Here is a 24714-nt window from a genome sequence, read left to right as displayed (position 1 = left end):
GGTCAGTCTCTATGCCAGTCAGCGTCTCTGGGTCTATCAACAGGGCCTGATCAGAAAGGCGGGGCTGATCAAAAAGCCCCTGTGGAGGCCTGGAGAGAAATGTAGGTTTGGCTGCTGGCCAGGCCCAGAGAGAAAGAGAGAGGCAAGTGCTGATCAACAGCTGCCACAGAGGCTACAGATCAGACCCTGCTTCTCTCTTCAGGCCTCTCTCTGGGCCTGATCTGCAGCCCCCTCAGCAATCAGTGCTGAGTCATCACACCTGCAGTCATAGCAGTCAGTGCTGGGTCATCACAGCAACCCAGCGCTGACTCGAGGACTGACTTCCAGTTGGTCGAGCCTCCGGTCGTTGTGGATGTGATGGACCCAGGATTTTTATATATTAGGATATAGGGTGTCAGATAAGTACTAGACTATTAGAGTAGCACTTCATATATATTTAAAATCTTTATTGTTGAACATATTACATATGTCCCCTTTTTTCCCCATGACGCTTCTAGCTCACCTCCCCCACCCCAGGTCTTCACCACACCATTGTCAGTGTCCATACGTTAAGGATATGTATATGCATACAAATTATTTTGTTATCACTTCTCACCCATCTCAACCTTCCTTCTGAAATTCGATAGTCTGTTCCATGCTTCTATGTCTCTGTATCTATTTTTCTTCATCAGTTTATTTTGTTCATTAGATTCCAAATATGAGTGAGATCATGTGATACTTGTCTTTCTCTAACTGGCTTATTTCACTTAGCATAATCCTCTCCAGGTCCCTCCATGCTGTTTCAAAGGGTAAGAGACCCTTTCCTTCTTTTTACTGCTGCATATAGTATTCCGTGGTATACATGTACAACATATTTTTTATCCACTTATCTACTGATGTGTACTTGGGCTGTTTCCAGATATTAGCTATTGTAAATTGTGCTGCAATGAACATAGGGGTACATATATTCTTTCTGGTTGGTGTTTTAGGCTTCTTAGGATATATTTTTAGAAGTGGGATCACTGGGTCAAATGGCAGTTCAATATTTAATTTTTTGAGGGAACTCCATACTGTTTTCCACAGTGGCTGCTCCAGTCTGCATTCCCACCAGAGGGACTTTAGGGTTCTTTTTTCTCCACATATTCACCAGAACTTTTTATTTGTTGATGATAGCCATTCTGACAGGTGTGAGGTGATTCCTCATTGTTGTCTTAATTTGCATCTGTCTGATGATTAGTGGCTTTAAGCATTTTTTTTCATATGTCTCTTGACCATCTGTATGTCCACTTTGAACATGTGTCAATTTAGGTCCTTTGCCCATTTTTTAATTGGATTGTTTTCCTTCCTTTTGTTAAGTTGTATGAGTTTTTTATATATTTTGGATATTAACTCTTTATCAGATGTATCATTGACAACTATGTTCTCCCATACAGTGGGCTCCCTTTTCATTTTGTTGATTGTTTATTTTTTATTAAATTTATTAACATTGTTGGGTTGACATTGGTTAATAATAAAATATAGGTTTAAAGTTTATAATTCTATAGTACTTTATCTGTATATTTTATTTCGTGTTCAACATCTAAAGTCAAGTCTGCTTCTGTCACCATACATTTTGATATCCTTTACCCCCTTCTACCTCACCGAAACCCCCTTACTTTCTGGTAACCATCAAACTGTTGTCCATGTTTATGGGTTTTGTCATTTGTTGCTTTCTGTTTTGTATCACTCACATGAGGGATATTATATGATTCTTGATTTTTTCTACCTGAATTACTTTATTTAACATGATATTATCAAGATCCATCGATGTTATGGCAAGTGGCCATATTTCATTTTTTTTGTGATGACTAAAAAGAATTGTTTTGTATATATTTGTACCACATCCTCTTTACTCAATCTTCTATTGAAGTACACTTCAGTTGTTTACAAGTTTTGGTCACAATGAATAAACATAAGGATACATATATCTTTACATTTTTAAAATTTGATGTAGATACCCAGAGAGGGATTGCTGGATCATATGGTAGCTCTATTCCTAATTTTTAGAGGAAACCTCATACTGTTTTCTATAACGCTATACTAATTTACATTTCCACCAACAGTATAGAAGGGCTCATTTTTCTTCACAGTCTTTCCCACATTTGTTATTTCTTGTCCTTGACAGAGCAATCAGGCAAGAGAAAGAAATAAAAGACAACCAAATTGGAAATGAAAGAAGTTCCTTTTTAGATGACATGATTCTTCACAAAGAAAAACCTAAAGGCTCCACCAAAAATAACTATCATAAACAATAAACAAATACAGTAAAGTTGCAGGATACAAAATTAATATATAAAAATCCTTTGCATTTCTATATACTAATGATAAAAATTCAGAAAAAGAAATTTTAAAAATTATATTTACAACAAAAAGAATAAAATACGTATGGATATACTTAACAAAGGGTGTGAAGGCCCTATACACTGAAAACTACAAGACATTTTTAATTTCTTGAGGAAACTCTATACTGTTTTCCACAGTGGCTACACCAGTCTGCATTCCAATATTAGTGTACTAGGGATCCCTTTTCTCCACAACATCCTCAACACTTCTTGTTGGTTGATTTGTTGACAATACATATTCTGACTGGTGTGAGGTGATATCTCGTTGTTGTTTTGATTTGCATCTCTCGGATGATTAGTAACTTTGAGCATTTTTCATATTTCTCTTGGCTTTCTGTATGTCCACTTTGGAGAAGTATCTATTTAGGTCCTTTGCCAATTTTTTAATTGGTTTGTGTGTCTTCCTTTTGTTAAGTTGTATGACTTCCATATATATTTTGGAGTTTAGCCCCTTATCAGGCAAATATGTTCTCCCATGTAGTGAAGTTTCTTGTTATTTTGATGATGGCTTCTTTTTCAGTGTAGAAGCTTTTTATTTTAACCTAGTCCCATTTGTTTATTTTATCCTTGGTTTCCTTTGTCCTAGGAGATGTATCAGTAAACATATTTCTATGAGAGATGTCTGAGATTTGTAGGATTTTTATGGTTTCATGTATTACATTTAAGTCTTTTATCCATTTTGAATTTATTCTTGTGTATGGTGTAAGTTGGTGGTCTAGTTTAATTTTTTTGTATATACCTGTCCAATTTTTCCAACACCTTATTGAAAAGACTGTCTCTGCTCCAATGTATGCTCTTGCCTCCTTTGTCAAATATTAATTGAGCATAGTGACTTGGGTCGATTCTGGGTTCTCTGTTCTATTCCATTGGTCTATATGCCTATCCTTGTGCCAGTACCAGGCTCTTTTGCATATAGTGGCTTCATAGTACAACTTGATAGTTGGTTTTGTGATTCCTCCAACTTTGTTCTTCTTTTTCAAGATTGTCCTCATATTTTTTCTTTCTTTCTTTTTTCTATCATTCTTGTTCCCTTTTCTCTTTCCTAATTCTCTCTTTTCTGGTGATTGCTTTTATAGGTGCTGTAGGGGTCTTGTGTATGTTTTTGTTTTGTTTCTTTTGTTTCATGTTTTGTTTTGTTCTATTTTTTTCTGTTTGGTCAGCACCTCTATAGTAGCTCATGGGATGTAGTCTGGAGTGAAGCACATTGTTAGCCAGCCTTAGAGGATATTCCATCCATGAATGGGACAATAACATTCAAGACCCAACTACAACAGGAGAATAACTCAAGTAAGGGTCTTTCTTAGAGCTCCCAGCTCAATAGATCTAAGAGACTACACCACTGGGTTCCACAAAACACCTATTACATAATACCACCCCACAAAATCTGGGAGGCAAAGCAGTTTGATCTAATATATAGAAACCAAAACAAAAAGACATCAAAAATGGAAGAGACAAAGAAACAACCTTCAAATGAAAGAAAAGAAGGAATGGCCAGAAAAGGAACTAAATTAAATGAAGGCAAGCAATTTGTCAGATAAAGTACTCAGAGTAATGGTAATAGGGGTGCTCAAACAATTCAGTGAGAACTACAAGAAACTTAATGAGAATTATAAGAAACTTAATGCACATTATAAGGGATTTCATGAGGGCTACACCAACTTGAAAAGAGATGAAAGAATAAATAAGAATCAACTGGAAAAGATGAACAACATAGCTGAAATAAAGAACATCCTGGAAGTATTCAACAGTAGACTAGAGGAAGCTGAGGACAGAATCAGTGAAATAAAAGACAATGTACACAAAAACACCTTTAAAGAGCAGCAAATGAAAAAAATTAAAAGCAGGAGGAGAGTCAAAGGGAGCTTTGGAACAACATTAAATGTAAAAACATTCACATTATAGGGGTACCAGGAGCAAAATCTGAGAAAGGAACAGAGAACCTGTTTGAAGAAACAATGGCAGAAAATTTCCCAAACCTGGTGAAAGAATAAGTCATTCAAGTTCAGGAAACAGAGTCCCAATTAAGATTAACCCAAAATGACCCACAACTAGACACATAATAATTAAATTGGCAAACATAAAAACAAAGAAAAAAATCTGAAAGCCTACAAAGACAGAAAGGGAGCTCCTATTACACTATCAGCTGGCTTCTCAGAAGAGAATTGCAGGAAGTTTGAAAAATAATGAAAACCAAGGGACTGAACACAAGACTATTCTATCCAGCAAGGCTATCTTTAAAAATTGAAGGTGAAATAAAGAGCTTCATAGACAAAAAATAAAAGGCTAAAGGGGTTTATTTCTACAACACCAACACTACAAGAAATTCTAAAGTGCCTGTTGTAAGAAGAAATAGAGGGAAAGAGAAGAATACAGGCATAAAGAATAAGAGTGGCAATAAAGTATCTATCCTATGTAATAAAGAGGTAATATGCAAATGGTCATTACACCGTGACATGTAACGACCGATCACCAGGAGGGGTGGGGCAGCGAGCTTCAAGCAGGGGATAGCTACAGGAGGGCAGGGCAGCAAGCTATGAGCTGCAGAGAGCTATAGTGGTGGTGGGCAGGGCGGCCAGCTGAGGCAAGCCGCAGTGAGCTACTCAGGCACAGATTTGTGCGCAGGGCCACTAATTAATAATAACCTTAAATGTAAATGGCTTAAATGCTCAAATCAAAAGACATAGGGTAGATGAATGGATAAGAAAACATGATCCATATATATGCTACCTACAAGAGACCCATGTCAGAACAAAGGACTCACACAGAATGAAAGTGAAGGGATGGGGAAAAAATTTCCCAGCAAATGGGGTAGCAATACTCATATCTAACAAAATAGACTTCAAAAAGGCCATAACAAGAGATAAGAAGGCCACTTCATAATACTAAAGGGATTGATACAACAAGAGGATATAACTCTGGTAAACACATATGCACTCAATACAGGAGCACCCAAATATAAACGTCCATGCTACCCAAAGCAATCTATAGATTCAATACAATCACTATTAAAATATCAATGGCAAATTCCACAGATTTAGAACAAACACTCCAAAAATGTATATGGAACCAAAAAAAAGACCCCAAATAGCCACAGCAATCTTGAGAAAGAAGAACAAAGTTGTTTTAACTTGATATCTGGTATTTCCAACACCTTATTGAAACTACAAAGCAAACTATACACAAAATAGCCTGGTACTGTCACAAAAGCAGGCACATAGATCAACAGAACAGAACAGAGAACCCAGAAATTGACTCAAGCCATTGTTTTCAATTAATATTTGACAAAGGAGGCAAGAAAATACAATGGAGTAAAGATAGTCTCTTTAATAAATGGTGTTGGGAAAATTGGACAGGTATATTTAAAAAATGACAGTAGACAACCAGCTTACACCATACACAGGAATAAACTCAAAATGGATAAAAGACTAAAATGTAAGATGTGAAACCATAAAAGTTCTAGAAGAAACCATAGGCACCAAATCTCAGTCATCTCTCATAGCAATATATTTACTGATACATCTCCTAGGATAATGGAAACTAAGGATAAAATAAACACATGGGACTACATGAAAATAAAAAGCTTCTACACTGAAAAAGAAACCATCATCAAAATAAGAAACCCCACTACATGGGAGAACATATTTGCCAATGATACATCTGATAAAGGGGTAAGCTCTAAAATATATAGGGAACTCATACTAATTAACAAAAGGAAGACAAACAATCCAATTAAAAACTGGGAAAAGCACCTAAATAGACACTTCTCCAAAGTGGACATCTAGAAAGCAAGAGACATATGAAAAAAAGTTCAGTTACTGATCATCCGAGAGATGAAAATCAAAACAATGATGAAATTTCACCTCACACCTATCAGAATGGCTATCATTTACAAATCAATCAACAACAACTGTTAGAGATGTTGTGGAGAAAAGGCAACCCTAGTGCACTGCTGGTGTGAATGTAGACTGGTGTAGCCATTGTAGAAAACACTATGAAGTTTTTGCAAGAAATTAAAAATGGATCGCCCATTTGACCCAATCATTCCACTTCTAGAAATATATCTTTATTTCTCTTTCTGAAGATTGTTGGTTGTATACAAAAGTACAACAGATTTTTGTATACTGATTTTGTTCCTCAAAATTTACTGAATCTATTAATGAAAACCACAATTACTTCCAACAGTTTTTGGTGGGGTCTTTATGGTTTTCAATATAAAAAATCATGCCATCTGGAAATAGTGACATTTTTGCCTCTTCTTTTACCATTTAGATTCCTATTATTTGTTTCCTACCTAATAGCTCTGGCTAGGACTTCTAATACTATCCTAATATATAAAAACCCGGGGTCTATAACAACTGACCGAAGGCTCAATCAAACACTGGAAGTCACTCTTGCAGTCAGTGCTGGATTGCTGTGGCAACCCAGGACTGACTGCCACCAGTGCAGTTGCAGTGACCCAATTTTCATCTCTTGGATGATTAGCAACAGGAGAGAGGCCTGGAGAGAGAGGCAAGGTCTAGTCCATAGCCTCCATGGCAGCTGTTAATCAGCCATTGCCTCTCTCTTTCTCTTCATCAGCAGTGCACCTCTGTTTCTCTCTGGGCCTCCGCAGAGGCTTCTGATCAGCCCCTCCTCTCTGATCAGGCCTGGAGATAGGCCCAGAGATGCTGACTGGCATAGAAACCAACCAATCAGAACCAAATCTGGGTGAACTGTGAGGAAATAATGGCTTCCTAGGAAGTGGAGCTTTTGACACTGACTGGCATAGAAACTGACCAATCAGAACCAAATTATTTGGCAGGGGAGGGCAGTTGGGGGCAAGATAAGGCCAGTAGGGAAGGGCTGTTGAGGGTGAGATCAGGCTGGCAGGGGAGGGAAGTTAGGGGCAATCAGACAGGCAGAGGCAGTTAGGGGTGATCGGGCTGGCAGGGGAGAGCAGTTAGGGGTGAGATCAAGCCAGCAAGGGAGGGCTGTTGGGGGTGAGATCAGGCCAGCAGGGATGGCAGTTGGGGGCAACCAGGCCAGCAAGGGAGGCTGTAGGAGGCGAGATCAGTTTAGCAGTGGAGAGCCATTGGGGGCGAGATCAGGCCAGCAGGGGAAGGCTGTTTGTGGTGAGATCAGGCAGGCAGGGGAGGGGAGTTGGGAGCAACCAGACCTGCAGGGGATGGTAGATGGGGGCAGGATCAGGCAGGCAGGGGAGGTCATTTAGGGGCAATCAGACAGGCAGAGGCAGTTAGGGGTGATCAGGCTGGCAGGGGAGAGCAGTTAGGGAAGGGCCATTGGGGGTAAGATCAGGCCAGCAGAAGAGGGCAGTTGGGGGCAACCAGGCCAGCAGGGAGGGCAGTTGGAGGTGAGATCAGGCTGGCAGGGGAGGGCAGCTGAGGGCGAGGTCAGGCCAGCAGGGGAGGACAGTTAGGGGCGATCAAACAGGCAGGCAGAGGGGTTAGGGCAATCAGGCAGGCAGGTAGAGGCAGTTAGGGGTGATCAGGCAGGCAGGCAGGTGAACGGTTAGGAGCCAGCGGTCCCAGATTGAGAGAGGGATGTCCGACTGCTGGTTTAGACCTGATCCCACAGTCAGACATCACCCAAGGGGCTCCCAATTGGAGAGGGTGCAGGCTGTGCTGAGGGAATTCCCCCCCCCACAACCCCTGTACACAAATTTTGTGCGCCGGGCCACTAGTGTTAAATCAAAGTGGTAGGAGTGGGCGTCCTTTTCTTGATCTTCATCTTAAGGGAGAGGTTTTCAACTTTTGCCAGTATGATATTAGCTATGGTCTTGTCATATATGGTCTTTATTAAGTTGAAATACTTTCCATCTATACCCACTTTGTTGAGAGCTTTTTTCATAAATAGATGTTGGATGCTTTTTGTGCATCTGTTGAAATGATCACATGATTTTTTATCTTTCATTTTGTTGATGACATGTAATGTATTTATTGATTTGCATTTGTTGAACCATTTCTGCATTTCTGGAATAAATCCATCATGCTCATGGTGTATAAGCCTTTTAATGTACTGTTGAATTCTTTACTAATATTTTCTGATGATTTTTTTGCATTTTATTCATCAGAGATTTTTACTTGTATTTTTCTTTATTGTGGTATCTTTCTTTAATTTTTATATAAGTATAATGCTAGTCTTGCAAGAGTGTTGACTCCTCATTAAATTTTTTTGGGAAGAGTTTGAACAGAAGTGGTATTAAGTCTTCTTTGAATGCTTGGTAGAATTCACCAGTAAAACAATTTAATCCTTAACTTTAGTTTTGGGGAAATTTTTTTTATTACAGATTCAAACTCCTTACTAATAGTCAGTTTGTTCAGATTTTCTATTCAAAATTCAGTCTGAGGAAGACTGCATATTTCTAGAAATGTATTCATTTCTTGTAGGTCGTTCATTTTGTTGGCATATGATTGTTCAAGGTAATGTCTTTTAATCCTTTGTGTTTCTTTGATAATCAGTTGTAACTTCTCTTTAATTTCTGATTTATTCATTTGTGTCCTTTTTTATTAATGAGTCTAGCTAAAGGTTTGTCAGTTCTGTTTATTGTTTCATATAACCAGCTTTTATTTCACTAATCTTTTCTATTGTCTTTTAAGTCTATATTTTATTTATTTCTGATCTTTATTTCTTATTTCCTTTCTTCTACTAACTTTGGGATTTGTTTTTTATTCTTTTTAGTTTCTCTAGATATAAGGTTAGATTTCTCTTTTTTATTTTATTGATTTTTTACAGAGAGGAAGGGAGAGGGATAGAAAGTTAGAAACATCGATGAGAGAGAAACATCGATCAGCTGCTTCTTGCACACCCCCCACTGGGGATGTGCCCACAACCAATGTACATGCCCTTGACCAGAATCGAACCTGGGACCCTTGAGTCCGCAGGCTGACGCTCTATCCACTGAGCCAAACCGGTTTCGGCAGGTTAGATTTCTTAACTGAGTTTTTTTCTGTTTGTGTGAGATAGGTCTACATTGCTATAAACTTCATTTTTAGAACTGCTTTTGAAAAAAAAAAAAAAAACATCAGAGGAAAAAAAAATATTATATCAGGAAATGCTCCTAAAAAAAGAACTACTTTTGCTGCATGCCACATATTTTAGTGTGTTGCATTTCTACTTTCATTTGATGTCCTTGTTAACTCATTGGTTTTTCAGTGGCATTTTGTTTTATCTTCACATATTAATAATTTTCCAGTTTCTTCTTGTAACTGAATCCCAGTTTAATATCACTATTAAGAGAAGATGCTTGATATGGTTTTAATCCTCTCAAATTTATTGAGACTTATTTTGTGGCCTAGAAAATTATCTGTCCTGGAAAATTTTCATGTGCATGTGAGAAGAATGTTTATTCTGCTGCTTTGATTAAATTTTCTCATATGTTTAGTAAATCTGGTCTAAAGTGTCATTTAAGGCCAAAGTTTCCTCATTGATTTTTTTTTTTGTCTGGATAATATATCCATTGATGTAAGTGGAATATTAACATCCCCCCAATATTACTGTATTGCTGTCAATTTCTTCCTTTAGGTCTGTTAATATTTTTGTTATTACATAGGTGCTCCTATATAATGCTCATGTTTGTCTTTTGTAAACAAGACCTAAAGTCTATTTTCTCTGATATAAGTCTTTATTTTAAAGTCTATTTTCTCTGATATAAGTATAGCTACTCCAGCTTTTCTTTTTTTGGTTTCCATTTGCGTGAAATATCTTTTTCCCCATTTTTTCACTTTCAGATGTGTGTGTCTTGACATCTGAGGTGAGTCTCCTTGTAGGCAACATATAGCTGGGTATATAGACAGGTCTTGTATTTTTATATATTAGGTAACCTATGTCTTTTGACTGAAGAATTTAGCCCAAAGTATATAGTTATTGACATTTTGTGTTTTTTATGGCTGTTTTGCAGTTCCTCTCGGTTTCTTTCTACTCTGTTGCTTTCTTCCCTAGTGGCTTCATGACTTTCTGTAATTTTAGGCTTACATTCCTTTCATTACCTTTTATAGTTTTTTTATTTACTTTATGGTTACCATGAGGCTCATATATAACAAATGCACTGTTGGTGGCAATGTACATTAGCATGGCCACTGTAAAAAAAAAAAAAATAGAACTACTACCTGACCTAACAATTCCACTTCTGGGCATTTATCCAAAGAAAACAAAAATACTGGATGTGAGGGCAATCTGGCTGTGACATCTGTCACCCCATTGATCATCAGGATTGACTAGGCTGATCTGGCTGGCTAGGTGGGTGTCCCCCAACTCCCTCACCAATCCATGCACATCCCTCCCGAAGATAGGACTGGTCTTCAGTCAAGGGCATATGAGTAGCTGCACTCCCCTGCTAGAACCTCCAAACAAGCTCTCAAAGGAAAAAAAATACTACATCAGAAAAATATATTCACCATGTTCCTTGCACCATTATTTACAATAGCTAACAAACTAAGTGTACATAGATGGATGAATGAATAAAGAACCTGTGATATACCGGTGGGCAAAAGTAGGTTTATAGTTGTGAAACACAAGTTTATCCTTGTACTATTATTTATTAACTAGAGGCCCAAAGCATGAAATCCATACAAGGGACTCGGCCCTCGCAGCTTCAGCAGCTAGCCTTGGCCCTTACAGCCCCGGCTTTGTCAGGAAGGTCGTCCAAAAGGACATCTGGCAGGTTGTTTGGCTGTCCATTCTAATTAGCATATTACATTTTTATTATTATAGACTAGAGGCCCGGTGCACGAAATTCGTGCACTGGGGAGGGTGTCCCTCAGCCCAGCTTGCACCCTCTCTAATATGGGACCCCTCGGGGGATGTCCAACTGCAGGATTAGGCCCGATTCCTGTGGATTAGGCCCGCTCACCTACCTGCCTGATTGCCCCCTAACTGCTTCCTTGATGGCCTGATTGACCCCTAACTGCTCCTCTGTGGGCCTGAATGCCCCCAAATACCCTCCCCTGCTGGCCTGATCACCCCCAAGGCTTTTATTAGTATAGATATGACCCTGCACAGAAAATTTTACTAACCCTGCTGTACAATAAGGGCTTGACGATTGAATCATTAGGACCAGACACCAAGATTTCCTTTCTTTGAATAGTGGAGGGAATACTTATCTTGTCTTTAAGTTGCCCGGAAATTAAAATGAGATAATGACTTAGAAAAGTATAAAAGCACCACATAAAGACAACTGTCTTTTTAGTGAAGTGGCAAAATGAAAAACACTTTTTATTCTCCCCTTCCTTCCTTTACAGCTTTTATTTAAACTTTGAAATTTATAAAAATTTCACTCCAATTTTCATTTCTTTACATTCAACATTATTTTGTATTGGTTTCAGGTTTTATATTAGTTACAGAATAGTGGTTAGACAATCATATACTTTACAAAGTGTTCCCCGATATTTCTAGTACGCACCTGGCATTATACCATCATTATAACACTACTGACTATATTCCCTACTTAAGTGACAATGGGTTTACAGGTTCCTTTCAATCTTTCTTTTGTGTTTTTTATCCTTCCTTTTCTTTCTCACTTCTTCCCTCATTTTCTTTATATAGTATCTCAATTGCCCATCAAAGCTCAGTGAAGGCACTGGGACACGCTTCATCCATTTTACAGACCAGGAAACTGAGGCCAATTCCAGTTGGTTGTGGAACTTGACTCAGGAAGCCCTCAGAGCACACAGGAAGCCCTCAGAGCCATGCTCTTTGCGCTTCCTAAGGGGCAGCAGCCCAGCAAACAGAACAAACCTTCCAGTCAGGCTTCCGAGCCTCTTTCTCAAGCACCTCTTCATTGCAGATGCTCCACATTCTTTCCTCTCCCCCCATTCTTTACTGCCCCCCCCCCTTCTCCGAAGCAGGTGGAAGGCTTCCCACACACTGCCTAGGCATGCTCTGCTATGGGACAGGGTGTAGCGAGCTTGCTTTTGGGTGAAGGCAGGAGCAGTAGTCACTGCCTCTGAAGTGTGAAGGCCTCCTGAGCAAGGCCCATTAGCACTGGGAGCTTATCTGAATCACGTCAGTCAGTCCAGTACCCTGCAGTGCAGCACCCCTTCACTGAGGTGGCTCCACCCCTCAACCCCCGCCTCAGGGGTGAGGGTCCTTGCCCCTCTGCCAGGAGTCCTTCCATGCCCCTTGATCCCTGGCTGGGCCCACCCACATCTTGGGGGCACTGCAGAATCTCTGTCTCTCTGCAGATAAGCCAGATCCCTGCCCTAGGTCTCGGCAAAGCTATGAATCTGTGGCCAGAGGCTTGGTCTGGGTCTCAGCAACCACATGCCTGCAATGTTCCCAGGGACCCTGGGAGGGGCTGGGCAAGTCCTGCCACGCGCCCCCCCCCCCAGGGTGGCCATCTCCGCTGGGACCCCCGGGAGCGCCAGGCTCGGCCCCGGCACTTCCCCTCGGGTGGCGATCGCCGCCCGGGACCCATGCTGAGAGCCGGGCTCGGCCTGGACATGGCGCCCCGGCTGGCGATGGCCGCTCAGGACCCCGGGGAGCGCCAGGCTCGGCCCGGACACGCCCCCCCGGGTGGCAATCGCTGCCCAGGACCCCCGGGAGCGCCAGGCTCAGACCGGACACGCCGCCCCAGGTGGCGATCGCCGCCCGGGACCCATGCTGAGTGCCAGGCTCGGCCCAGACACGCCCCCCCAGGTGGCGATCGCCGCCCAGGACCCCCGGGAGCGCCAGGCTCCGCCCCGGCACCCCCCCTCGGGTGGCGATCGCCGCCCGGGACCCATGCTGAGCGCCGGGCTTGGCCCGGACATGCCCCCCCCCCCGGGTGGCGATCGCCGCCCGGGACCCCCGGGAGCACCAGGCTCGGCCCGGACACGCCCCCCCGGGTGGCGATCGCCGCCCAGGACCCCCGGGAGCACCGGGCTTGGCCTGGACACGCCCCCCCATGGCGATCGCCGCCCAGGACCCATGCTGAGCGCCGGGCTCGGCCTGGATATGCCGCCCCGGGTGGCGATCGCCGCCAGGGACCCATGCTGAATGCCAGGCTCGGCCCAGACACACCCCCCGTGGCTATCGCCGCCCAGGACCCCCGGGAGCGCCAGGCTCAGCCCGGACATGCCCCCCGGGTGGTGATCGCTGCCAGGGACCCGTGCTGAGCACCGGGCGGGCTCGGCCAGGACACGCCCCCCGTGGCGATCGCCGCCCAGGACCCATGCTGAGTGCCAGGCTCGGCCCGGACGCCCCCCGGGGTGGCGATCGCTGCCCAGGACCCCCGGAACTAAAAGGATTGGGCGCTGCCATCTTGGTCTTCTCAACGGCCGGATAGGTCACCCGGAGTCCTGCCCCCAGCCTCTCGCAGGCCCAATCATGGGCATAGCGGAGGTGCGGTCAATTTGCATGTTTCTCTATTATAAGGTAGGATTACTAGAGGCCCAGTGCACAAAATTTGTGCATGGGAGGGGGTTCCCTCAGCCCGACCTACACCTTCTCCAATCCGGGACCCTCAGAGAATGTCCTACTGACAGCTTAGGCCCAATCCCCATGGTTCTCTGCTCACTGCAGGGCCTGCCTGCTCCACACCACAGCGATAAGCAAGCAGGCCCTGCTGGGTGCAATCGGTGGGCCGCACTTGCCTGCTCCTGGATTGCCCTGGTGATGGCCAAGCAGGCCCTGCTGGGTGCTGCCTGCAGGCCCGCTTGCCTGCTCGCGGGTCACCACAGCTACCGCCAAGCAGCTGTCTGTTGTCAAGCTGTGCAGCTGCTCTCACCTCCTGGGGCCAGCAATGGTCCCGGGAGCCTGTGGGCATGGCACCCATCCCCAGGACCCAGGCTGCTTGGTGCCGCCCCACCCCCGGCCACTTGGCACCTGCATATGCAAATTAACCTACCATCTTTGTTGGGTTAATTTGTATGCTCACTCCTGATTGGCTGGTGGATGTCTCAGAGGTAGAGTCAACTTGAATCTTTCTTTTTTATTAGTGTAGACTGTATTATTTTCCATATGAACAACTGTAAATCCACTTTTTCCCAGCCCTGTATATGTCCCCCATAAAATCTTGCTGTTTGACCTTGAAGGTATTATGCTAAGTTAAATAAGTGAGACAAAGAAAAACAAATATTACATTATCTCACTTATATATGAAATCTAAAAATGACAACACCACCAAAAAAGCTTACAGATACAAAAAATAGATTGGTGGTTGCCAGAGGTGGAGGCTGAGGGTGGGAAAAATGGATGAAGAGAGTAAAAAGGTACAAACTTCCAGTTATAAGTAAACTAGAGGCCCAGTGCACGATTGAATCATGCACGTGTAGGGTCCCCTACACGCTTTCGCTTTTCGCGGTGGAGCTGGGTGCCTGTCTGCTGGTGCACCAGGCCTTTCAGAAGCCTCTGGCTTGGTGGAGGCTTCTGAAAGGCCAGGTGCCGGAGCAGATAGGCACCCAGCTCCCCAACTTTTGATGGTCCGGGGCCGCTGAGGGGGCTGCTGTGGACACCTGGCTACCCTGCCGTTGAGAGGCGCAGCTGGGTGTCCGTGGCAGGCCCCCTCAGCGGTCGCGGATCTGGCTGTTGAGAGGCGCAGGGGGCGGGAGTCCCGCCCCCTGCGCCTCTCAACAGCAGGGTAGCCCCCCTCAGTGGCAGCGGATCCGTGCCTCTCAATGGCCGGATAGGCCACCCCGAGTCCCGCCCCCCAGCCTCCTGCCGCCCAATCGTGGGCATAGCGGAGTGATGGTAATTTACATGTTACTCTATTATTAGATAGGATAAGTCCAGGGGATATAATGGACAGCATGATCATTATAGTTAATAATACTGTATTGCATATTTGAAAGTTTCTAAGGCAGTAAAATCTTAAAAATTCTCATCATAAGAAAAAATTTTGTAACTAGGTGTGATGGCAGATGTTAACTAGATATATAGTGCTAATAATTTTGCAAAATATACAATGTCAAACCATTATATTATACACCAGAAAGTAAGAAATGTCAATTATAGCTCAATTTAAATATAAATGAATACATTAAACAATATTTTATATCTGACTAGTTTGTATTGAAATAACTATCTAGAAAAAAAAATGTCAACACTTGACTGTCTAAAAAATTAATCACAAGCCCTGGCAGGTGTGCCTCAGTGGGTTGGAGCATTGTCCCATGCGCCAGAGGGTCACAGGTTCATCCAGTCAGGAAACGTACCCAGGTTTGCAGGTTTGAGCTTAGTCAGGGCACATGTGGGAGGCAACCAATTGATGTATCTCTTGCCCTCCTCTTTCTTTAAAATCAATAAAAATTTAATCACAAAATCAATACATACCTCATTTTTACATGTATATTGAAGATAATAATGAATTAATTACCCAGAAAATGAATGGAAAAAAATCCAAGCAAAAAAAAAAGACATAGAGAATTTTTAAAAATAGAATCAAATAATGCAAATAATGAGATTGAATTCTAATAGCACATATTACTATCTTTATTTTGAGTATTCCTTTACCTGTGGATATTCTTGGTTCTTAACATTTGTCTTTTGTCCATTTGAATCTGCAATTTGTACTTTTCTTGTTTCTTTCTCCAATGGTAGAGATGTTGAATCTACAACTTTAACTTCTGTGTCACTTGTACTCCTTTCCATTGTTGTCTTGGTTTTCCTGTCACTTTTAAGTAACTCCCCTTGATTTAGGAAATACTTTAGTTGATGCTTAGCTTTTTCAGCTTCCTATTTGAAAAAAAGTAACCATTGATCAAGTATTACTTCTGTGACATTTTTCCTAACAATATTGCAACTTTCAAAAATACGCATATATTCATGCCCATATTACCTCTCAATTTTATTTTTACTGAGTTGAAGGAATGTAAGTTAAATCACAGATATAATCCATAGTTTAAAAGATCCTCAGCTTCATTTAAACGATGAAAATCCTCTTCCATTTTAGGGCTATTTTTATATCCAGGAGTTCCTAGTGCTCTTATTTCTTACTAGAAGCCCGTTGCACGAAGTTTCGTGCAATAGACTTTTCCTTCACCTGGCTGCCGGCACCAGTTTTCCGCCAGCAGCAGTTTTCCTCTGGCCACCCGCTGATCAGAGCGCCTCCCGCCAGCACAATCAGCCACCCTGAGAGGAACTCTGATTGGGAGGCACTCCGATCTGGCGGGTGGCCAGAGGAAAACTGCTGCTGGCGGAAAACTGGCACTGGCAGCCACGCAATCGGCCACCCTGAGTTCGGCCACCCCGAGTTCCGCCACCAGTGTCTTCCGCAGCGCAGGCCTAAGCAGCGCCAGACGTTTAAGCCTGCGGGAGGAGCGGGGGTCAGGGACTCGCGAGTCCTCGCCCCCCGCTCCTACCGCCAGCCAATCAGCCACCCTGAGTCCCACCCCCCGCGCCTCCAGCCGGCCAAATTGTGGGTGTAGTGGAGTGATGGTAATTTGCATATTACCATTTTATTAGGTATGATTTTTTATTGAATTTATTGGGGTGACATTGGTTAATAAAATTATACAGGTTTCAGAATGGCTACCATTAATAGATCAATAAACAACAAGTGTTGGTAAGGATGTGGAACCCTACTCAACTGTTGTTGGGAATGCAGATTGGTGCAGCCACTGTGGAAAGTGGTATGGAGTTAACTCAAAAAATTAAAAAAGGAACTGCCTCATGACCCAGCAATTCCACTTCTGGGAATATATTCAAAGAAACCTGAAACACTATCTCAAAAGAATATATGCTCCCCTATGTTCATTGCAGCATTATTCATAATAGTCAAGATTTGGAAGCAGCCCTAGTGCCCATCAGTAATGAGTGGATAAAAAGGCTGTGATACATTTATACAACAGAATACTATTCAGCCATAAAAAAGAAGGAAATCTACTCTTATTTTGTAAAAGCTATAATTATTATATAGGTACAATAAAAATTAATAAAGATATACATTATACAAACTGCTTAATTGTAGCCATGATAATTAGTACCTATATCAAAAAATAAAATGTAAAAAATAAATAATTTGTTTTTTCTAGAATAAAATTTTTCTTTAAAATATTGTTTTGCTCTAGTTAGTTTGGCTCAGTGGATAAAGCATTGCCTGCAGACCAATTGGTCCCAAGTTCAATTCTGGTCAAAGACACATACCTTGGTTTCAGGCTCCTCCCTGGCCTGGGCCCTGGTCAGGGCTCGTGCAGGAGGCAACCAATGAATGTGTTTCTGTCACATCCATGTTTCTGTCTTTCCTTCTCTCTTCCACTCTCCCTAAAAATCAATGAAAAAATATCCTCGGGTGAGGATTAACAACAAAAATTATTTTGTATGAAAGAATATAGATTGACAAAATTAAGCTTACAAATAATCTCACCACATTCAGAAAACTCACTGTCAACTTTTCAATGTACATCCTTTTTAATTATTTATAAATATAAATAATGCATATATGTATTTTAAAAAATTATTTATATGTAATCGTATACTATACATACTCACATAATACAACCTTTTTATTATATAATTCCATAGATATTTCCATGACACTAAACATGTAAGTAGTCAAAATAGCTAAGATAATATATCTAAAAATAATAACAATATACCTAAAATAATAATATAGCTAAGATAATATACCATAATACTATTTCTTATTTTATTTAATATTTTTATCAGTGAAAGATTGGAAATTTTAAATATTTTACTATTAAAAATTTTATATTATACCTACTTGTAAAAATCTCCATACACTTTTTTCTTCTTTACAATACATTTTTAGAAGCGGAACTGTTCAATGAAAAAAAATATGTCTTTCCAAGACTTTTGCTATATGTTTTCTTCAGGAAAGAATCAATTCACACTAATAATAGAAGTATGTGAAAGATTGTTCATTTCTGCACATAGTAAACATTAAGATTTTTCTACTTTTTAAATTTTGACAAAAATGATAGGTTAAAAATCTATCCCATTGTTATTTTTTATTAAATGCATAGGGGTGACTGGTTAAGATCAATCATCTTCCATCACCAAACATTTTCTTATTTTTAATTGAAATTATTTGAAAAAGTGTGGTTGAATATACTAGTCTGCATTTATTAGGCATGTGTGCTTCTAAATTATGACTTGCCTATTTTTGTCCCTTGTCTACTTGGAAAGAGAGTTATCCATATTTCTTTTAGATTTATAAAATATTAGAGGCCCAATGCACAAAATTTGTGCAAGGGGCTTGGCCCTCGCAGCCACAGCGGCTTGCCTCAGCCCTCACACCCCAGCTTCGTCTGGAAGGTTATCTGGAAGAACATCTGGAAGGATGTCCAGAAGGTTGTTTGGCTGTCCAGTCTAATTAGCATATTATACTTCTATTATTATAGACTAGAGGCGCAGTGCACTAAATTTGTGAACCGGGGGGTGTCCCTCAGCCCAGCCTGCACTCTCTCCAATCCAGGACCCCTTGGGGGATGTCTGACTGCTGGTTTAGGGCCGATCCCCGCCCTGATTGCCCCCAACTGCCCCCCCCGACAACCTGATCACCCCTAACTGCCCTCCCCTGCCAGCCTGATCACCCCTAACTGCTTGCTCCCCCATGCCGGCCTGATTACCCCTAACTGCTTGCTCCCCTACCAGCCTGATCGCCCCTAACCACCTCTGCCTTGGTCCCTGCAACCATTGCTTTGTCCAGAAGGAAGTTGGACATCCAGAAGATGTCTGATTGACCCGTTCTCACTAGCATATTACCCTTTTATTAGTATACATTATGTAAAAATCTCCCATTTATCTTCATATCTCATACCTTTTACCATTAAAATGTTTTAAATGTATATAGTTAAATATGTAAGTATATTAACATGTTTCTTTGTAGTACAATGCTTAGAAAACCTTGCTCTATCCAAGACCAGATAATTATTATCAACTGTTTCTTCTATTCAATACCAAATCTAGAGCCACATTGCTTTAGCTATTGTAGTTTTACATTATATATTGATTTTTTAGATCAGCAAACATTCCTAAATTGTTTCTTTAAATATTCACCAATTTCTTATTTCAATATATATTATTATAATAGTCCCATTAAGCACAAAAATAATTCCATTTATATCTAGAAATAAATTGCATTAAGTTTGTATATCAATTTGGAGAAAGTAAAAAACTAAATTATTTATAATTACGATGCTTCAAAACCAAAAATATACACTTTTCACCTATACTCTCAGTAAAGTGTATTTTTCTTTATATAAAACTCTGTATATTTTTGTTAATTATGCTATCCTAATATTATGAATAAAATTTTTCTACTATATTTTCTAAATAATTGCTTCTTTTTTCTTTTTTTAATTTTTACTTTTCAATTACATTTAACATACATTATGTTAGTTTTGGATGTACAATACAATCATTAAATGATTGCTTCTGAAAAAAAGAAAAGCTGTTGCTTTTTTATCTATTTTGTCCTCAGCCACGTTTTTTAACTATACCATTAAAACAAATTTGTGTATTTTCTTGCATTTTTCAGAAGGAAAACTATATAATACTAGAGGACCGGTGCACGAGATTCATGCAGGGGGGCGGGGTTAGTGTCCCTCAGCCCAGCCTGCACCCTCTCTAATATGGGACCCCTTGAGAGATTTCTGACCACCCGTTTAGACTGAACTTCGCTCCCCTGCAGGCCTGGCCCCCCCAACTGCCCTCCCCTGCAGGCCTGGTCCCCCCCAACTTCCTTCCCCTGCAGGCTTGGTCCCCCCAACTGCCCTCCCCTGCTGGCCTGGTCTCCTGCTGGCCTGGTCACCCCTAACTGCCCTCCCTGCTGGCCTGATCGCCCACAACTGCCCTCCCCTGCAGGCCTGGTCCTCCCACAACTGCCCTACCTTTCAGGCCTGGTCCCCCCCAACTGCCCTCCCATGCTGGCCCAGTCCCCCCTAACTGCCCTCCCCTGTAGGCCTGGGTCCCCCCCAACTTCCCTCCCCTGCTGGCTTGGTCTCCTGCTGGCCCAGTCACCCCTAACTGCCCTCCCTGCTGGCCTGATCGTCCACAACTGCCCTCCCCTGCAGGCCTGGTCCCCCCCAACAGTCCTTCCCCTGCAGGCCTGGGTTCCCCCCAACTTTCCTCCACTGCAGTCCTGGCCCCCCCCAACCACCCTCCCCTGCAGGCCTGCCTCCCCCAACTGCCTTCCCCGGCAGTCCTGATTGCCCCCAACTGCCATCCCCTACTGACCTGGTGTCCCCCAACTGCCCTCCTGCTGGCCCAATCACCCCTAACTGCCCTCCCTGCTGGCATGATTTCCCACAACTGCCCTCCCCTGCAGGCCTGGTCTCCCCCCAACTGCCCTCCACTGAAGGTGTGGTCCCCCCAAACTGCCCTCCCCTGCTGGCCTGGTCATCCCTAACTGCCCTTCCTGCTTGCCTGATCACCCACAACTTCCCTCCCCTGCAGGCCTGGGTCCCCCCACAACTTCCCTCCCCTGCAGGCCTGGGTCCCCCACCACTGCCCTCCCTTGCTGGCCTGGTCTCCCCCAACTGCCCTCCTCTTCCAGCCTGGTCACCCCAACTGCCCTTCTCTGCTGGCCTGGTCACCCCTAACTTCCCACAATTGCCCTCCCCTGCAGGCCATCTTGTGGCAGCCATCTTGTGGCAATCATCTTGTGTCCATATGGGGTAGCCATCTTTGACCACATGGGGGTGGCCATCTTGTGTCTTGGTGTGATGGTCAATTTGCATATCACTCTTTTATTAGACAGGATTTAAATAATATTACTTTTGTCTATCTGCTTATAAAAATGTAGCTTCTTTCTTTGGTTATTTAGCAACAATTTGAAAAATAGCAGTAAGAGCCAGCATCCAGTTTAACTGAGTTCAATTGTAATGACTACAGTATTTTATTGTATTTTATTTTATTTTATTTATAATATTGTCTCAGTGGGAAATAGATTTTTGTTTGATTAAGGATGTTTACTTTTCTTTCTAGTTTAGTCCTATATGATTTCACTCATATGTAGGATATAAAACAAGGGAACAAATGAACAAATAAAAACAAAAACTCATAGACACAGATGTAAGATGGTTACCAGAGGGAGGAAGTTGGGCATGTAGTAAAGGGTAAAGGGGATCAAATATCCTATATAATAAAAGGCTAATATGCAAATTGACCAAACAATAGAAAGACCTGTCACTATGATGTGCACTGACCACCAGGGGGCAAATGCTCAACGCAGGAGCTGCCCCCTAGTGGACAGTGCACTCCCACAAGGGGCGGGAGTGGACCTAAGCCATCCGTTGGACATCCCCCAAGGGCATCTGGACTGCAAGAGGGCACAAACCAGGCTGAGGGACAACCCTCTCCCACCAGTGCAGTGCACAAATTTTATGCACTGGGCCTCTAGTATGGTGATAAAAGATGATTTGACTTTGGGTGGTGGGTATACAATGTAATTATATAGAGATCATGTATCACAAAAATGTACATTTGAGACATATAATCTTATTAACCACTGTCACCCAAATAAATTTAATTTAAAAGAATAAAATACAACTCTCAGTGTTGTAAAAAAATGAGTGATGTTAAATTTTATTAATATACTCCTAGTGTGTAAAATTAATATACTTTAAAACTGGCAAAATACTTAGTACAGACTATTAGTTAATAAGGTCAACATATTCATTTTTAAACCTGTATAATTTTATTAAACAATGTCAGTCACCCTAAAAAACTCAACTTTCAAAATTTAAAAATATTCACTTGTTAACAATTTTAAAAGAGCATGATATTCTTTACCTGTAATGCTTGTTTCAGTTGTTCCTGAAGGATTTTGTTCTCAGTTTCCAGAGCAGATGCTGTTTTCTAGGATGCAATATAAGGGGATACAGAGAGGTATTCATTTTGGTACTTTTGTTTTTATTAACTTATTGTTATAGTTACTACATTACTAAAATCCATATAAACAGCCCAGGTGATGATTTGAGCATATATATACATTTACTACACACTTAACAGGCATAATGGTGGATAATTTCTACACCTTTAACTTCCTATTGATTTTCCATATGCAGTTTGACTTTGAATCTGGCAAACTATAAATAGAGTAAATTAAGCATTTCTTTTCTCTGTTCCTTTAGGCATAAAATATTTAAATATAAAGTTTTCAAATTTTATAGAAAGAAGCAACTTCGTTCTTAACACAAAATAAGCTTAGTTCTGACTTTGTGAGGAGTGGATTCTATTATACATTAAATAGACCAAGAATTCTCAGCAGATGAAGACAGTTTGAGGAACCATACCTAAAGTCCCTAATTCTGCTCTGGCATAGCAGAGCAAATTCCTACTAGACAAGCCCTGCCATACATAACCACCATAAACTATGAACAAAATACTATATAAATATTAACATTTGAAAGCTATCCCTTTGTTGAATAGATTCTTGAGAGAAGTTGACGAGGATTATTAATATTCTTGGTTTGGCTCCTAGTCTGAGGGCAAGCCCTAGCTGAACCAGGTAAGGCACCTAATAACTGATAGAATGCCTGATTTTTAGACTTTGCAAACCAGAGAGAGTTCAGGGCAATCACAGCCACTAGAAAGGTTAGGAGAAAGTCACACAAAGAAGAAAGCTGGAGACAGGGAGCCCCAAACTGTTTGTATAATCTCTGCCCAAATCTCCCCCTTACCCCTAAACCACATATGTGTAAGGAAGAATCTAAGCAGCTCAGCAAAAGCTAAAAAAATTAAATGTCATTGGAGCTTGCTTAAACACAGAATTTTTATTTTCCATCAAATCATGTTAATTATATATTAAAGCAAAACAAACAAAATAATACCAATCATTGAAAGAATATAGCAGAATCCAGAATTTCAACATGACTTTACCAATATCCAAGATACAATTTAGAATTACTTGACATTGTAAGAAATAGGAAAAGATCCTTATTCTTAAGATAAAAGACAATCACAGAGATTGATCCTAACATAGTCTGGATTTTAGAATTAGTATAAAAATTGTAAAGCAACTCATAACAATCCTATATAATAAAGATCTAATATTCAAATGGTTATCCCGCTCTCACGCCATCAGCCATAACTCAGACACTCAACACTGGGGAGAAAGGAATGGGGACTTGCCAGGCACAAGTGAGCTCATGAGAGAGGAATGGGGAGCAGCCAGGCTGTGGCCCGGGAGAGGGACAAGTCACCCACCCCACGATCCCAGGCACCAGCAGCTAGGGATGCAGTCCAGGAGAGGGACAAGCCACATGCCCCATGGTCCCTGTGGAGCAGGGGCAGAGGCTGTGCCTGCGCCTGTTGCCCAGGAGAGGGACAAGCTGCCTACCCCACAGTCCCAGGCACCTGTGACTGCAACCCAGGCAAAGATGCCTGCCCACAGTCCCCTGAGCTGTGTCCAGCCTGGGCAAAGCCAGCCTGGGTCCTGGGTGCCTGCAGCCAGCTAGAGGGAGGAAAGCCCAGGTCCTGGGTGCAGGGCAAGGCAGAGGTGGTTAGGGATGATCTGGCCAGCAGGGAAGCAGTTAAGGGCAATCAGGATGGTAGGGGGGCAGTTATGGGTGATCAGGCAGGCAGGCAGAGATGGTTAAGGGCGTTCAGGCAGGCACAGGTGGTTAGGGGTGATCAGGCAGGCAGGCGAGTGATTAGGAGCCAACGGTCCTGGATTGCGAGAGGCAGTCAGACATCCCCCGAGGGGTCCCGGATTGGAGAGGGTGCAGGGGACCAGCCAGGTTAATGGGGAAAAAAGAAGGACCTATGCATGGACTGAGGGACCCCCAACCGGTGCACAAATTTCATGCACCAGGCCGCTAGTATCCAAAATAAAAGAAAATATGTTCATAATGAATTAAATTATGTGGCCCAGGAGAGGGACAAGCCACATGCAGCCTGGGAGAGGGACAATTTGCATGCCCCATGGTCCCTTTGGTCCTGGGCACCAGAGGTTGTGCCTGTGCCTGTGGCCCAGGATAGGGACAATCTACCTACCCCACGGTCCCAGGCACCTGTAACTGCAGCCCAAGCAAAGCCACTTGCCCACAGTCCCGGGAGCTGTGGACAGCCCAGGCAAAGCCGGCCTGGGTCCTGGGTGCCTGCAGCCGGCTAGAGGGAGGAAAGCCCGGATCCTGGGTTCAGGGCAAGGCAGAGGTGGTTAGGGATGATCAGGCCAGCAGGGGATCAGTTAAGGGCAATCAGGATGGTAGGGGAGCAGTTATGGGTGATTAGGCAGGCCAGCAGAGGTGGTTAGGGGTGATCAGGCAGACAGGCAAGCAGTTAGGAGCCAGCGGTCCTGGATTGCGAGAGGCAGTCAGACATCCCCCGAGGGGTCCCGGATTGGAGAGGGTGCAGGATGGGCTGAGGGACCCCCAACCGGTGCACGAATTTCATGCACCATGCCTCTAATATCCAAAAATAAAAGAAAATATGTTCATAATGAATTAAATTGTGGAAATCCCAGAATAGAAATAGA

General features: G+C 42.5%; 1 protein-coding gene across 3 annotated transcripts in view; it reads right to left on the bottom strand.

The window, feature by feature from the left end:
* Positions 1-24714, bottom strand: part of LOC103304446 (coiled-coil domain-containing protein 7-like) — a 430240-nt gene that overhangs the window by 243669 nt on the left and 161857 nt on the right. For all 3 annotated transcript variants that reach the window (XM_054716612.1, XM_054716613.1, XM_054716614.1), the window contains exons 15-16: positions 22029-22094; positions 15786-16007 (exon numbers count right to left, since the gene is read on the bottom strand). In XM_054716612.1, coding sequence (XP_054572587.1) covers positions 15786-16007; positions 22029-22094 — 288 coding nt within the window. The remainder of the gene's footprint in view (positions 1-15785; positions 16008-22028; positions 22095-24714) is intronic.

This window comes from Eptesicus fuscus, chromosome 5, assembly GCF_027574615.1.
Source record: "Eptesicus fuscus isolate TK198812 chromosome 5, DD_ASM_mEF_20220401, whole genome shotgun sequence".
In the NCBI taxonomy this organism is placed as follows: Eukaryota; Metazoa; Chordata; class Mammalia; order Chiroptera; family Vespertilionidae; genus Eptesicus; species Eptesicus fuscus.
The sequence above is the reverse complement of the archived record's forward strand: the minus strand, read 5'-3'. Positions and strand labels throughout refer to the sequence as shown.